Here is a 17,225-nt window from a genome sequence, read left to right as displayed (position 1 = left end):
ATGCACCATTTTGAGCGTGGCCGTTGCCAGTACCGCCTGACTGGCTCCTGTAGGATTTTCGAGCGAGATCGTTGCCAGTGCCCCTGGACTGGCTTGTGCGGGTGGCACATAAAAGACACCATTTCGAGCGTGGCCGTTTTCGTGCGGGTGACACGTAAAAGCACCCACTACACTCTCTGAGTGGTTGGCATTAGGAAGGGCATGCAGCTGTAGAAACTCTGCCAAATCAGACTGGAGCCTGGTGTTGCCATCCGGTTTCACCAGTCCTCAGTCAAATCGTCCAACCCATGCTAGCATGGAAAGCGGACGTTAAACGATGATGATGATGATGATATATATACATACACACACACACACATATATATATAATCACACACAAACACGCATATCACTATTGACCAGACTACTGGTTGTTATACATTGCTGGTCACAATACACTTCAAATTGTTTCTTGATCACATAATTCTTTTTCATGCTGACCCAAATCATGTAACTAAATTATCTTCCCATCATTGCAGAGGCCTTTCAAGTGGTTTTTCTTATTTCTTTGGATACCACTCAGCAATGCCTAGGTCCACATGTTGTTTGTGAAAATTGCAACAAGTCTGGCCCAGTGGACCTTGTGCTTTCAATATTCTGTAATCATAACATTCACTCTGCTCTATTTCTCAAGTTATCTAGTTTTGGATATTTTCTTCCAATAATATTCCTAGTATGGATCTTTCCATGGCTCTTTGCACTGAAGCCAATAAATGTTTTTCTTTCAGTTTCTATCTACCAAATTCACACACAAGGACTTGTTTGACCAAGGGCTATAGTAGAAAACACTTATCCAAGATACCATGCATTGCAACTGAATTCAAAACCATGTTGTTGGGAAGCAAACTTCTCAATCACACAGCCATGCCTGGACCGTGCCATTACTTAATCACAGAATATCATCCTCTTTACTGGTAAACCAGTCTCATTTGAGTTAATCTAATTTCTCTTCACATCTTATTGTTGGTATTTGTAACAATCTTTACATTGGGGAAATTTTTTTTGCTTTTCAGAGCTAGAATCTCTTTCTAACAATAACATTGTCATTATTAAGCTGATGTTTGGAACATAAAGTAATATGAAATTCTGATGAAAGGTTTTAATTTAAATCACTTTAAAATAGATGCTTGTTTCATAGGACCAAGGGCAGTCTCAGGTGGGTGGGTATCAAAAGGGAATAAATCATACTGTACCATCTTTACAAAAATAAAAAGGACATTGGATAATGTAAAACTAGAAAGGAAAGACAAGCATGCCTTTGACCACAAGTCTGCTCAACTAGAGTTGACCTAGGTTTAAAAGGAAACAACAGACCCAGCTTCAATGGAAATTAGTTTTAGAACCTTTTATCTTTGTATATAATGCAGAGTCCATTAACTACTAAGTCAGGAATTAGAGAAATTCAGAAACAAAAATGAAGTTTTACACTTACTTCTGATATATATTCCTTCGATATAGTTGACCCTTTGTTTGGTGAGAAGCTATCTCCAAGACTTCTAACGACTGTTGTAAAAACTTTGAGTAATGCAGAAATTTTAGTATTGCACTCTGATACGGCTGGGATCTCGTCCTCAGTCATTATTTGTCCATTCACTTGCAGGTTCAAGTCCTTGACAAAAAAATTATTGAAAGCAACATATAAAGAAATACATTCAACAAAATTGCTACAGCTTGGTCATTTTCAGTCAGTCATTTAAAATACACATACTGTAATATATATTCAATACTTTCATTTTAAAACAATTTGTTGTACTAAAGTCTTTTATTGTACATCTATCTCAAATCCAGCTTGCTGATTATTGCAGTATATCCCTTTCCAAACAACTACAATAAAAGTAATTTTATGGAGGGACTGCAGCCTAAAATGTGAACCCAAGTTATGTTAATGAGAATCATCTCAAACAAAAATAAATTATCACTATCAAGAGCAAGAGAGAGGGGGGAATTCGTAGAAAGATATATTGTAAAATGTTTTGATTGATAGAGTTAGTTTTCTTTAAAGAAATATACAATTTGTACTGCTATAACAACTTCAAAGCTTGCTAACTCTAGACAGAGCGCATACACAAACATGGTAAATACTGAAATTGTTGGTTAATGGAGGTCAAACTGTTAGAAACATAGTTTCTTATAAATCAGAAACATTATGTAACTAAACAAGGAGTAATTCCTTCAGTTCTATACCATGACATCCAAACTCATACAATTCTTTCTCTTCTCTTGCAGACAATTCCTCACTCAGTCTTATATTTAAACCACTGAATTAAAACCTTTATTAAATCTCTCTTCATCATGACAGTAAGTCAAGTTTATCCTTCCATTCACTAATTTCAATTAGTTATTCTTATATCCCAGCTTACGAGGCATCAGACTGCTTCTCATCTTTACGCACACAAACACAAAACAAAAATGGGATTGCTGGAATATAAAAGAAATGTTAAAAGAAGAAAATTTTAGTCAAGGAATGTGACAATTGAGTACAAATTACTGACAAGGGCCAACGTTTTTTCACCTTGCTCCAATATATACTGTTGTTAACAGATGTTTCTGAAGAGATTTTCTCTCAAACAAAAACCACAGTATCATGCTTTTCAATGGTATATATATCTTAAGTATGATAAAAGGATGGTGGTAATGATGATGATAATGAAGGTAAAAGAAAAAAAAGAGAGAAACACTTACCTCTGCATATGCCTCCATGTCTTCAAGAAATTGTCCAAGGAGAGTTATAGAAAAAGACAGATCTCTGATCCAGAACTGGTGGAAACTAACTAAAGCTTCTGAGGTGTATACAGTGAGGCTTTCTTTCTGTGTCAAGTCAATGTGCCAACCAACTAAGATGTCAACTGTATCCTACATCAAAGACACAATCAAGGACAAAAAGAAATCAGCAACAAGAACATTAATGATGACAAAATTCATCAGCAGCTCTAAGAGGCTTGATTTTTCTATTTTCTTCTCAAAAATTAAAATAATAAATTCTTTCAGCTTGGCACTGCCATCTTTTATCTGGAAAACAATTTCCAGCATATCATTTCAAGGCAGAAACCAGCAACACCATATCATTACAGTAATATACATATACATAGTGTAGCTGCTGGATGTCAGCATGTTGTACATCATCTTGAGTCACAAAGAATAAAAGCCATGTGTTTGGATTATTGTAGGTAACTCAATTTCTACTTTCAAAATCTGAAAAGCATCAAAAACCAAAGGAGTATATCAACACCTGAGGCAAGGTGTGAAGATAAACTTCCATCAAGAGCACTTTGTAATTTAGTGTGAGAGAGAGAGAGAGAGAGAGAGAGAGAGAGAGAGAAAGAGAGAAAAAGAGAGAGAGAGAGAGAGAGAAAGAAAGAGAAAGAGAGAATGTATGTTTGTGTCTCCTTGCCTTGCAAATGAGTGCCACTGTCAAACAAGCAGTGTCATTCATTTCCAATATTTTGCAAAAATATGTCAGGCCATAGAGAAATATTACCTTGTTTACAAATAAGTGAGAGTTGGCAACAAGAAGGGCATCCAACCATGAAAAGACTGTCTCCATGAATTCCTCCTAATTCATCCGAGCACAGAAATATGAATGTAAAATGATGAGTAGGGTGTAACTTGAAAAAGATTTGGCTGCTTTTTTCTACATAGAGAGTGAAACAATGCAGAACCATAAACACTATCAAGCAAATTCCAGCATGAAGGAACACATGTACAAAATAAAGCAACTTACCCTAAAGTGAGAGTTGAACACATGGGGGTAGACCTTTGAAAGCTGCTGGATTATGTTGACAACAGCAATGAGAATCTCAGCACTGTCAGCATTTTCCAACAATGTCTGCACATTAGCCATTACATTCTGAAGAGAAAAAAAAATGGGAAAAGTAAAGATGAGAAAATGTGAGAGTGTATCATATGTGTGTGTGTATGCACATGCACATATATGCATGTGTACACACACACACACACACACACGTAGACACAGACATGGATGTGTGGTTAAGAAGTTCACTTCTCAGTTATGTGGCTTCAAGATGTTTAGACAAGTAACTTCTACCACAGCCCCAGGCTAACCAATGCCTTGTGAAGGAATTTGGTAGAACAGAAACTGGAAGGCAAGCCATGCTGCTATGGAAAAACAGGTGTCAAATACCTGTCGTTGATTGAATAATTACTTTTATTCTTTCTCAGGAGCCACATTCAAAGTATTATTATATATATAATTTACTCCTCCTGTATGTGTGTAGTTTATAAGAGAAAAACATGTAATAATTGAAGAAGGAAAAAGATCAATTTCATACACAAACTTCTGTTTGTTATTATCTGACAATAATAAGTGAGTTGTATGTGTTATTTTATTTATCAATACACCAATGGTAATTTACTCATTCTTGAATGTAATGATAGTTATGGCAAATTAAATTATTGAAGTATTCATGTTGCATTAAGAGTGAACATTTCTTTATAAACAATGTTTTTTGTTTTATTTCAGAATGCATAAACAAAAAGATTTGCTTTTAGTCCCTAACGTGAGGCCTCTACATAAAGCTGGTCATGTGAAAAGCATGGTTCTTCAAGTTGCAATCCAGCAATTTTTAGTGTTTGGCCCTAACTTTTATTAATGCTCAGCAAAAGAAACTTGGATAGGAAACTGTAACTGCTTAAAGTGGAATGGAACATTAGATGGTATAACTGATTTGTGAGGAATGAAGACAGTCTCCCCTTTACCACAACCATTGAGAATATTTGTCTCAATGCAGTTCCTCATAAGTTTGTGCACAATTGTACCATTGCATAATTTTGGATGAGACAAATTATGCAATAGGAGTCCGTTTTTTCAGCTGAAGAAAACGAGGAGCTGTACCTGGTGGTTCTAGTGAGTTCAAAATTTCGATGGTGTAGTTAACACTATCCTGATCATCAACAACACTCTCAAGTGAGTTTTAATTGAATACTTCTCCCAGAAGCTTATTCAATAACATATTGATGTTGTTGTATTTTAGAACAGTCATTTTTTTTCTTTTTTTGCCAAATAAACACACACACAATATATTTTTCCTTCACTCATTTATTACTCTTCTTATTTTATTATTTTAACTCCATGTCTATTGTCCAGAAATCTTTCATCACATATCTGTGACCTCTTCAGCAACACTGTTTTTGTGTGTGTTCTTGCTCCACTTACTCCATTCTGTTCTTCTAAGATGTGCGAATGCATTTGTGACCTTGTTTGGTTGTGCGTGTGTGTATGCCTGCATGTGTGTCATAGCTTTTAGCAGCAGTGTGGCCTTCCCTTCAGTCCCATCCTCTTCTACTGTCCTAAGACCCGAAAAAACAAAAAAAAATATGGTACAGTTCCTGTATTCTTCTGTGTATGTGTGTTTGGCCATGGTGGTGGTTGTTGCTGCTGATGTTGTTAGTTGTGTTGATGACATTGTTATGGCTGTCCGTGAAATTTCATGTGTGTATGTATGGGCTCACTTCGTATGTTGTATGTATCCATGACCTTTATATAGTTTTATTTATTTCTGTCTTATATTTATCACAGGTATGTGACAGATATATTTATATATTTATTTATTTTACTTATTAAAAAAAAAAATTTTTATACATCTATCTCTGTTTCTCATAAGAATCCCAGGTAAGTGCATATATGTCTATTGTGTGTATTACCCCGTGTGTTTCTGTGTATTATTTATGGGTTTTTCCCCCCTCTCTCATCTCATCCCTATTTTTAGTCATGTGGTGTGGTGTGGTGGTGGGTGTTACTGTTCCATTCGTGTTTTCTATTGAGGCTTGGTCTGTCTACTGTTATGTGTGTAGCTTCTGTGATCTAAGTGTCATGTCAGTTCTATGTGTCCATATGCTATTAATTGAGCCTTCATGTTCTGCTTAAGAAAGTTTGTAGAGCACTGACAAGCTTTCCCCTTCTTTAAGTTCTCACCAATGTTCATCTATACATACACAATAGAAACCAGAATTCTACCTATAGGAATACAAGTATCAGAAGAAAAAAAAATTAAAAAACAAACGTTATGTTACCTGCATGAAATCAGCTAATGTTTGCTTCTTCTCATCACATTTCAAAGTCTGTAGAAAAAAGGAAAAGAATAAGTGAAATAATTAACTACCTAAATTAGATTGCATAAGGAATGGTGAAATAAATAAGATTTAGATTTCCTTTATGATGGTCATTTTGTTGAATTTGCAATACCATTTACAAGGAGGGGAAACCCAGATCGACCCTGACTGAGTATACCTTTGATCAAAAGGATTCTAGCTGTGCCGACATTCACTGCTTAGTCAAATACAGTGTATACTTAGGATTACATAATCCAATGTATCCTTCTTTTTTAACACAACTCAGTGTCTGTTTCTAGCAGGTTGAGCAACCACATACAGGCCCTATCAACGCTTGCTTAATCACTGCAAAACTTGGTTAAAAGTCAATTCATAACAGATGTTCTAGGTTCAAATCTCAAAGGAATTTACTTTCATCTCTTTAGTATAGTAAAATATTTGAGCTGACTCAATCAACAATACCCACACACTTAGTAAGTTCACTGTGACTTAGTTTTCATTCCATGTAAGCATTTCACTTCACTTACCTCAAAAATACTTTTGAGAAAGAGACGAAACACAATCTCTCTCATACAAATACAAGGCCTTATGTTTCAAAACAAAATGGTGGAAGTTGGTACTTAAGAGGGCAAGCACTCTACAAATTGATTAGTGACTCAATACCTCTAGAAAAGGAATGAACATCACATCCTTTTACTCTTTGCTAAATATCTCAGATTTTATAATGTAAAAAGTAAAATTATGAAAATGTAACAGGAAAAATTGGTCTGCTGACAAATTGTATCATCTCTCTTTGTCTCTTCCACCAAAATCCACATCTGTCAAAGAGCAACTGACTAAAGTCGAACTTACTGCCATCACTCCTAACCTCACCTGGAGTACAATCTCTCCACCAAGCATGTCCAATATAACCTACACCTAGACAGCTTACCAAATGCTTTGACTAATTCTTCTTACATTATGAGAAAGAGACTGATTGGCATAAACTCATTCAGTCACACTCCAGCCTCTTGTCCACAAGTAAACTGAATCCTCTCTCTGCCCTTTTTACTGATACTATAATGGCCTCTGTTTTTGGAGTCACATGGACTTGTGTTGTTTGTGACTCATGCGTCTCCAACCCACTTGTCTTTCCTCGTCACTTCACTTTTCCTGTGTCTAACTATCTACGCCCAAAATTCATTACTACACTTATTCCTGCTTTCCTGGAACATGGACCCCTCTATCTCCTCCCAGCAGATGCCGATTTGCAACAGTTTAATGGCATCTATCTCAATGAATTCAGAGGGCCTGTTCCTTCCACCAGAACATAAATTTAAAAAAAAGTAAAAACCTCATATCCAGCTGAAATTCATCATCTACCCATATAACTTCATTCAACTAAGCCCCTTCAATGATTGACACAGAACATTAATCCCATCTAATTACCCTTATACTCCAGTAAAAGAGACTGGGGAAAAAAAAACTTTCTCAAATCTTTAAAAACAAAAAGATGTGGGGTAGTTTTCTGCTTCCATGGCTTCTTCAAATAATGATTTCTAAAATTACAAGGTCTGAAATTGCTAGAGGAAGGGTATAGAGAATTGAATCTACCATCTTCATTACTATACTCAATTTGAATTAACTTTGAATAGATAGAAGACAAAAGAGAAAAAAAGGATCCTAGCTAGATTTGAACTCAGCATAGAAAGACACATAGCTAAATACTGCACAATATTTGGTGGTCCTTTGTTTTTGCACCTTTACTAGCTTGCGGTATCTTAAAATGACTAAAAGCCTCTTAAAACTCTTAAAGTGGGTCTTCAGATGACAGCGATTTTAGTACAAATCTCTTGCATTAAGCGAGAGATAAATCTTTTTATTGGATAGGACATAATATTCGAAATGAATTTAGACTATGTCAGTGTTCTTATTGAAATAAATGAATAAAATACTAGAAACAGATTTAAACTCACTGATCAATGAGTAAGTAATCTTAGTTTAATATAGCTACTGATCCTCCAAAATATAAATGAACTTTTACAATGACAAATGTTATTTTTAATAACAATTTGCAGTTTAACAAACTTAATGATGTTTCATGTAACAGTACTGCTGCTCTAGCAGGTTTATCTGAGACTTCAACATAAACAACAGAAGTAATGTGCAGCAATAGTGACAGACTAAAGTAAAACGCATCCAGTATATCAAGTGTGAATGTCAATGAGCAGCCTGATACTGTTCATCAACATTCAACCATTAATTTTATGTTCTGTTGCACTTATAGCAGAGTAGAAAGAAAAAAAAAAGATTGAAATGATTTTAACATTGACTGGGTTTGTACTTACCTCAAGTAATGCTAGAAGAAACAGCTGCCTGATGTCATCATCTGTGGCACTGTTGGTTTGGGCAAACAACCATTGGAAATATCTGCAAACATATAAATGGGATAACATTTAATGCTATTTCTGAAAGTCAAACACACACACACACCAGCCATAGTATTTCCCTAATATTTAAATATCTTCATCTTTCTAGACTTAAAGTCAAAATTATAACAGTTAATATTTCGAGCTACATAACTCCACAATCTACACACATTTTCTAAAATCATTCTTACACTTGTTATTCAATATTAGATATTTACAAGCAATTTGTCTTAGTATTTAGATTTAAGGAAGTATTTTAAAAGGATAAATAAAAATTGGTTCATATAAGGTCAATCACAAAAGGAAACTTCTATTAGATGGTAGAAGTTAATAGCAGTACTTACCTATCAGCATTTGGTCCCATTATACTGCCTACTGTTCCAATACATAAAGCAACCTCATACTTTATTTCTTTATAGATTCTACAGGAGATAAATGGAGACAAAATGTCAGTAAAAATTTGATTAAAGGAACCAAAGTATTTACTTATTGTAATTAAATTCTAACTAATGAGTACTAAAGTTTTTAACCAATTATTAATCAAAATGGTAGAATACTAACAAGGATTTCAGGCTCCACTATAGCTATTGAACTACTCCAGCCACTCTAAACAAGGTAAATTACTTGTTTCAGTCAATCTGGCTGAGAAGAGAAGTTAATGTTAAAAAAAAGGACATCTTATAACATTAACCTCTTCATAGTTAAAAGGTAAGTAATAACATATTCACATGCTTCTATCAAGTAAAACATTAAGTGACAAATAATCAAAACATATTTCATCAATACAATTCTATATTTATGAGATGCAGAATTTATATTATGTATATAGGCATACCTCACCCTATGTCGTTAATTGGTTCCATGAGATACAACTTAAGTCGAATTAACTTGTTTCTAGGCTAGGCTAGGCCAAATTTTCTTGCCTCTAAGTTAAACCAATAATAACCATTCCCAGTTTTGTACTTTATTTATGAATGCATCTCCAATAATACATGGTTAATAAAAACCTATTTTAAGCTTACAAACAAATAATTTTTATTTTTTAATACAGTACAGCAAAAAAAAAAAAAAAATTAAATTTATGAATATAATTTGGCAGTGTTTACCATACATTGCAGAAGCTCTATTTATGAATGGGGTTTATAATAAGACATGGTAAAATAAAAGCCTTTTTTAAGCTTAAAAACAAATTCAGCAATTATTATTATTTTGCAATAGTAAAAAAAAAAAAAAAATTTTAAATAGAAAATTCCGCTGCTGCTTGTTCGTCCGCTGATGCACTTTCACCTTGCTTCTTAATGGAGTGATAACTTCTTCGCTCTTTAAATCTCATGAACCATCTTTGACTTGCCTTGAACTTTACAACTTTCTCATCTGGATACTTTTCCTTCAGGTCCTCAAAGACAATGCTTTCTCTTCAATGATTTCTTAACTAATAGTAGCACACTGACACTTCAACTTAACAATCCAAAGAGAAAGAAGATTTTCCATTTCTTCAAAGATTTTGCCTCTTTTCTTATTGATGTCAGTGTTCTTCATTCGGGGACTTCAGATCTGATATGTGCTAAAATCTTGTCCTTATTATGTACAATTGTTGATACAGCTGTCCGACTCATACCAAAAGATCGTGCAATTGCTATCACTTTTTCACAGCGTTTTATCATAGCCAGTTTATCTTCCAGTGTTATAGTATGACGCTTAGCTCTTTCCCAATGAATTTTCTTAGGAGCCATGGGGGCAAAAAATAAAGTCACAAATGAATGAGAATGAGAAAGTAGCTGATAAACAGATGCAAACAAATCTGAATTCAAAAGAATCGTGGGAATCAAGTGACAACGACGCCTAACGGTAGATATTGGAACTACAGTGCAATATGAGCTCCGAAAGAATGATAAATAAGACAACACAGCTGATTTCATGATTTCGTTCACTAAGCTACACTACTTTATGGTGAGTATCTTAACATTTACTGAACGTATTTTAATATGATTTTATATGCTTTTATTCTTATTTATTGTAACATGATTTTATGTGCTTTTAACAGTTTTCTATTGATTTTACAATTCCAATATTTGTGGCGGACAGACGTAAAATCGAGTAAAATGACTTCACTCGATTTATATTTTTCCATATATTATTTTTGAAAACACATATAATCGAGAACAACTTAGATCAAAATGACTTAAGCTGAGGTATGCCTGTACTGTTTATATTAGTTGGACTGGTGTCTTCATTTTGATTGTTGTTCTCACTACATTTCAGCTGTTACATGCTCCAGCCATCTTCAGGTGTCATGTTGAACTCAGTTGTTGTATCAGAATTTTGAACCTTTCTATTTGATCCATGGGGTACACTGTTTCCATTCTGCTCTTTGCCTTTCGTAACATTTTTTGCTTCAGTCGCTTTTCTTGAATTACCTCTGTGCCTTGCTTGGGAATGAACTCAAAACCTCTAGGTCACTGCACTATATTAATCAACATCTTTATCTACTATGCTATGCCCAAAGACAGTGACAATGAATTTTTAAGACTTATAAACCTAATGTCTATGTAATCTGTTGTGACAATCTGCTCTTTTCTTTCATAATTATTGCTTCCCATATTGTATTAATCTCTGCACTTGGCCTGCTTAGGAGGTAGTTATGTCCTAGTATATGTGCTGCTTCCTTAAGTTTTCTAAACTACAGTGGTATTCATTAATATTTGTAAACTATAAAGGTGGTGAGCTGGCAGAATCATTACTGTCCCAGGAAAAATGCTTCACAACATTTCTTCCTACTTTATGTTGCCAGGGTTAACTTTACTTTTGGGGGTTGATGAAATAAGTACCAGTTGAACACCGGGGTCAATGTAATTGACTTATCCCCTGCCCCAAAATTTTAAACCAATATTTGTAAACTATCATCAGTAGAGCATATGGTGAATTATGGGAATCCCAAAGAGACAAAAGCAATTCAAACAAGTCCCTTGCTGAAAATTTGTTTACTAACCACATTAATTCATTATATGTATAATAAAACTATGTATACAATTGACTAAGGAGAAACAAAGTCAACACTGTGGTGTCTCAAAATTCCCTTCAACCATTGAAATGTGCACGTTATGAACACATAACATCTAAGGAGAGGAGGCATTCTTTGACAAAGAACAAACAGCAGAGATTAGATATTCATATCCAAATTTACCAGAACATTTAAGAATAAATAGGTATGTTATTGTTTAGATTCTTGATGCGTTGCATGCACCACATGGATTATTATCTGTTTGGTATATATATTAGCAAATAACATACATGCTAATTCCTATAAACAAAAGTTTGTGTTCTTGCTAGATGTGTAGGTCTCATGGAATAGCTTTGACTGAGGAGACACAATAAAGTTGAAACACCACAGCATCTAAAAGTCTTCTTACACTAGTGAATCATGTGTGTTATGAACAAACAACAACAATCATATATTCACATTTGAAGCTGCCAGAACATATCAAAAATGAATACATAAATCATTGAGTGTGTACAATTGCATTTTCAACTCTTTTATATCTATTTGTTCAATTTAAGATGAGTGTGACGGCATTTGCAAATGTAGACATTTTACATTTTAGGATCAGCATCTTACTGTTTGTTGACTCATCACTCACCCACAAAATAAAAGTGGAACCAATCCAGAGTCATGCAGGTTGCGCTAAGTAGTTTACTTTTCTTGTTCAAGAGAACATAACAATGGTTATATTAAGATATTAATGTAATGTTCATGTGTTCAGTCATTCAGCTAAGTACAAACACAAAGGAAAAAAATGCTACAAGAAATAAACTGTGATGTAATAATTACCTTTCATAAAAAAGTTCTTGAAGTGCAGCAAGTAACTCTTCAGTTACTTTTGCAGCAACCTGCAAATACAGAGAAAAATAAATGAATAATTTCTTAGGTAGCAACAAAACCAAAAATATGTAGGGAGGGAACAGTTAAGAAGATTAACCCCAAGAACAATGACATGTAAATTCAACCTCAGGGTTAGACATTTTATATGCAACTCTATTGATTTTGCCAGTCCATTACCCTTAGGAAATAAGAACCTTTGACTTCAACTTCTTTAAGGTGGTGAGCTGGCAGAATCGTTAGCATGTCAGGCAAAATGCTTAGTGGTGTTTCGTCTTTACGTTCTGAGTTCAAATTCCACTGAAGTTAACTTTGCCTTTCATCCTTTCGGGGTCAATAAATTAAGTACAGTTGCATACTGGAGTCGATCTAATTGACTAGCCCCCCACCAAATTTCAGGCCTTCTGCCTAGAGTAGAAAAGAATATTTAAAAATAATAATGATAACTAAACTACCAGTGACCCATTGGGTCACTGGGGAAGTCTGAGTTTCCCAGCAACAGAGTTTTGCTTCATGGGTTTTTTTTTCTTTTCCATGTTATTTTGCATGCTTTCAACGAATGTGACATTGAAATCACATGTAAATGGCTCCTTTCCCAAGAAAAGGAAAGATTTGGCTGCTATTTCTTGCATGCCCTGCTACCACGTAACAGGTATTTCGGGTTCTTTATCGCAAATAGCTGTTATGTGGTGGCATAGCAACCAAATCTTTGGACACAAGATACGTTGAATGCACTTGAAAGAAACCTATAGAAAAGAAACTATTTCACATTGAGGTTACAAATGGGTCCTTTATGAAATATTTACCGTATTTTTAAAGTCATTTTCCCTTAAAAATAATAATGTGTTTAATGGAAAGTTTAGCGTTTCTTCCCTTTCAGGGTTTTATTTTCGGAGTACTTTCCCCATTATACACCGTTTTGGGTATTTATACCCCAAAACTATGAATATCTCAATAACTACTGGTCCAATTTATGCAAAACTTGTTTCATTCCATTCGTATTCACATTCCAGGGGCACTTTACTTTCAAAGTATTTTCCCATTATGTGCCAGTTTGGCTGTGTAACATTGCAAGCAAGCAAGACAGAACTTCACTTTTAATGTATTACTAGACTACCTGTGACCCATTGGATGACCAGTAAGTGTGAGTTTCCCAGCAATGGAGTTTTGTTTCGTGGGCTTTTTTTCTTTTCCAGGTTATTTCAGATGCTTTCAACGAATGTGATATTGAAATCAAGCTTAACCGGCTCCTTTCCTCAGAAAAGGAAAGATTTGGCTGCTATTTCTTGGATGCCCCGCTACCACGTAACAGGTATTTCAGGCCCTTTATTGCAAATAGCTGTTACATGGTAGTAGGGCATGCTAGAAATAACAGTCAAATCTTTGGAGGTGAAATATGTTGAATGCACTCAAAAAGACTTATGGAAAAAAATTATTTCACACCGAGGTTACAAATAAGTCTTTTATAAAATATGTCAAAAAAAATTTTTGTAACAGTATTCACTTGAAAATAATTTTAAAAAACATAAAAATATTGTCTGTTTAAAGAAAGCTAAAATATAGATACTTACTGCACAAACAACTTACATTTTTGAAATTACATTCACTTAAAAATATTTCTAAATGATTAAAATATTGTGTTTAACAAAAGCGGAAATAGAAACATTTACTGTTAGCTGCTGAAGAGTAGTTGGAGTTCACCCCCTACCCTGCTAGCAATGGATTGTATATAAAGGGTGCAGAGCTTACACCGAAAACCAGCTGGTAGAGAATCCCCCTGGGGTTAAACTAGTAGTAATATTCAACTACTACTTTGATGTAGCTACTCGCTTTACTGTTTAGTATACATTATTACTATCTCTTCTTGAGATTTTATTACTTGCTATTTTAATTCATAGTATTTTCCCATTATGCACCAGTTTGGCTGGGTAACATTGCAAGCAAGGAAGATTCAAGCTCACTTTTAATGTATTATAGATAGATAGCAATAATAATAATGCTTTCAAATTTTGACATGGAGTCAGCAGTTGATTACATCAACTCTGGTACTTATTGTATTGATCACGAAATGATGAAAGGTAAAGTCAACCTTGGCAGAATTTGAACTCGAAATGTAAAGACAAAAGAAATGCAACTAAGCCTTTTGTGAATGGTTCTGCCAGTTCACCACCTTAATAATAATTTTATCAGGATGTGGTTAGCTGATTATACTGACCCCTGTACTTGACTGGTATAGTTTTTTTTATTAACCCTGGAAGAATGAAAGGCAAATCTGGCCCCTCTCCAAGATTTGAACACAGAATGTAAAGAGCTAGAACAAATATCATGAAGTATTTTGTCTCATGCTCTAACGATTCTGCCAACCTTCCTCCTCTCCCAACACCACTGCTACCACCACAATCACAATAATAATTCAAGGCTAGCACTTTTAAGGGGAGGGGGAAGTCAATTACAATCCACTCTAATGTTCAACTAGAACCTATTGACCCAAAAATATGAAAGACCAAGTTAACCTCTCTGGGATTTGAATTCAGCACAATTATGTTTCAAACACTAGCTTAATAACTACAAAGTTATTAAGTAAAATAAAGTCGTTATTTAGCAAAATAAAGTTATTTTACTAAATTCATTATTTTCAAAATTAATTGAAACAAATGCGGGGTGTTTCAACAGAAATGTGGTAATAAATGAGTTAAAGTGATCTAAATTAAAATGTTACATCAAAACTTCATGTTAATTAATGTCACAAGCATCAGCTTAATAATGACAAAATTATTTTACTAGTCTTCATTATTTAAAAAAACAATTAGTTATTTGATTAAATTCTTTACTATATTTGAAATTTATTGAAACAAATGAAGGGTATTTTCAACAGAAATATAGTAACAAAAGTAATAAAATGATCTAAGTTTTAAACCCTCCATCACAATTTCATGTTAATTTAAGTTCCAAACACCAATTACTTTAACTAAACTCTCCATTATGTTCAAAATTAATTGAAATAAAGGCATTGTATTTCAAGAGAAATACAGTAAGAAAAGGACTAACAATACTTTGTTACTGTTGAGACAAATTTTACATTTCCTCATGCTCAACCAGGTCACTGGTTAGCTAGCACAAACTATATGAACTTCAAATGGTAAAGTCATAAGATTGGTTAGCTTTTCTCTACATAAATAAGGAAATGAAATCATTCTTTTATCCTACACATTCTGAGAGATATTAATTGGAATTAATAGGAAGGCAATATCCAAAACAAACCAAGTTGATAGGATACTCAACCAACTCAAACATTTGGCAGTTTTGTATAATAACAGTCATTACACTATGTCCAATAGCACATTCCACCTAACAAGTACATACTATGCAATACAGCTTATTGCAATAAGCAACAGCAACACTATTTTATTTGCCTGCAGTGTCAGTTCAGAAGTACAGCACTTTTCAAAAGAAGCAATATCAGATATTTAGCTAATCCAATACTTCTATAATAAACACTGAATTAAAAAACAGAAAGTTCTAGAAAAAATACTGACAATACATGTTGGGCTATGTTTTCCTCAAGATGTATGGTGATGAAATAGCAAAGCTAGTTTTGAATCTGACAGAGCAATTTGTATCCTGATATGGAACCTACACCAACAACCCTTAGAGAATCCTAGCTAACCAAGTTTATCATTATTAGATGAATGCATCAGAAAATATTCAGGTTCCAAATCCACTTATACCTGCACTTCCACTACGAAAACCCTCTTAATTTCCACCGGATCTTTTCAAGTTATAGCTGAAGCTCTGACTAAGGTAACAAAACAGATTTTTCTGCCAGAAAATATTGCAAATAAGAGCTATTGACTGTTTCAGCCAATTGTAGTCAACTGAATTGTAAAACAAAAAGCTGTCCTCAATATTATGTTCAAAAGTGTATGCATATATATATATATAGGTACAGGCTTTTACTGCTAGTGGTGAGAATACTGTACAACTGAAAAGTATTTCATTAGCTTCCCAATGGTCATCATCATCATCCTAATCGTCATTTAATATCTGCTTTCCATGCTGGCATGGGTTGGATGGTTTGACTAAGGGCTGGCAAGCCAGAAGACTGCAGCAAGCTCCAATCCGCTCTGGTAAAGTTTCTACAGCTGGATGCCCTTCCTAATGCCAACTCCTCCAAGAGTGTAGTGGGTGCTTTTTATGTGCTACTGGCACGAGTGCCAGTCAGGCAGTACTGGCATCAACGACGCTTGAATGGTGCCTTTTATGTGCCACTGGCACTGGAGCCAGTCAGGCAGCACTAGCATTGACCACGCTTGAATTATGCTTTTTACGTGTCACTGGCATGGGAGTTAGTAAGGCAGCACTGGCATCGGCCACAACAACAATTTCACTTGCCTCAAAAGGTCTTCGCAAGCGCAGTTTATTGTCCGATGATTGAAGGGTACTCTTAAATGGGCTGGTTGTGCTGTATTGGCATAGGCCACGGTCACGGTCTCACTTGGCTTGCCGGGTTTTCTCAAGCAAATCATATCTCCAAAGGTCTCGGTCACTTGTCATCACCTTGATGAGGCCCAATGTTCGAAGGTCGTACTTCATCAGCTCATCTCAGGTCTTCCTGAGTCTACCTCTTCCAAAGGTTCCCTCTACTGCTAGGGTATGACACTTTTTCACACAGCTGTCCTCATCCACGTGCAATACATGACCATACCAGCGCAGTCATCTCTCTTGCACACACATCTGATGCTTCTTATGTTCAACTTTTCTCTTAGGACGCTTACACTCTATTGTGTATGCACTCTGACATTACACATGCAGCAGAGCAAACTAGCTTCATT

General features: G+C 34.8%; 1 protein-coding gene across 3 annotated transcripts in view; it reads right to left on the bottom strand.

Moving 5' to 3' along the window:
• The window catches only part of LOC106882826 (serine/threonine-protein kinase SMG1), a 197,669-nt gene that overhangs the window by 151,747 nt on the left and 28,697 nt on the right, over positions 1-17,225 (bottom strand). For all 3 annotated transcript variants that reach the window (XM_052969574.1, XM_052969573.1, XM_052969575.1), the window contains 7 exons: positions 12,346-12,404; positions 8,861-8,938; positions 8,436-8,517; positions 6,070-6,117; positions 3,761-3,886; positions 2,722-2,892; positions 1,472-1,648 (listed from right to left, as the gene is read on the bottom strand). In XM_052969574.1, the coding sequence (XP_052825534.1) occupies positions 1,472-1,648; positions 2,722-2,892; positions 3,761-3,886; positions 6,070-6,117; positions 8,436-8,517; positions 8,861-8,938; positions 12,346-12,404 (741 nt within the window). The remainder of the gene's footprint in view (positions 1-1,471; positions 1,649-2,721; positions 2,893-3,760; positions 3,887-6,069; positions 6,118-8,435; positions 8,518-8,860; positions 8,939-12,345; positions 12,405-17,225) is intronic.

This window comes from Octopus bimaculoides, chromosome 7 (assembly GCF_001194135.2).
Source record: "Octopus bimaculoides isolate UCB-OBI-ISO-001 chromosome 7, ASM119413v2, whole genome shotgun sequence".
Taxonomy (NCBI): domain Eukaryota; kingdom Metazoa; phylum Mollusca; class Cephalopoda; order Octopoda; family Octopodidae; genus Octopus; species Octopus bimaculoides.
This window is presented reverse-complemented; position numbering and strand designations above follow the sequence as displayed.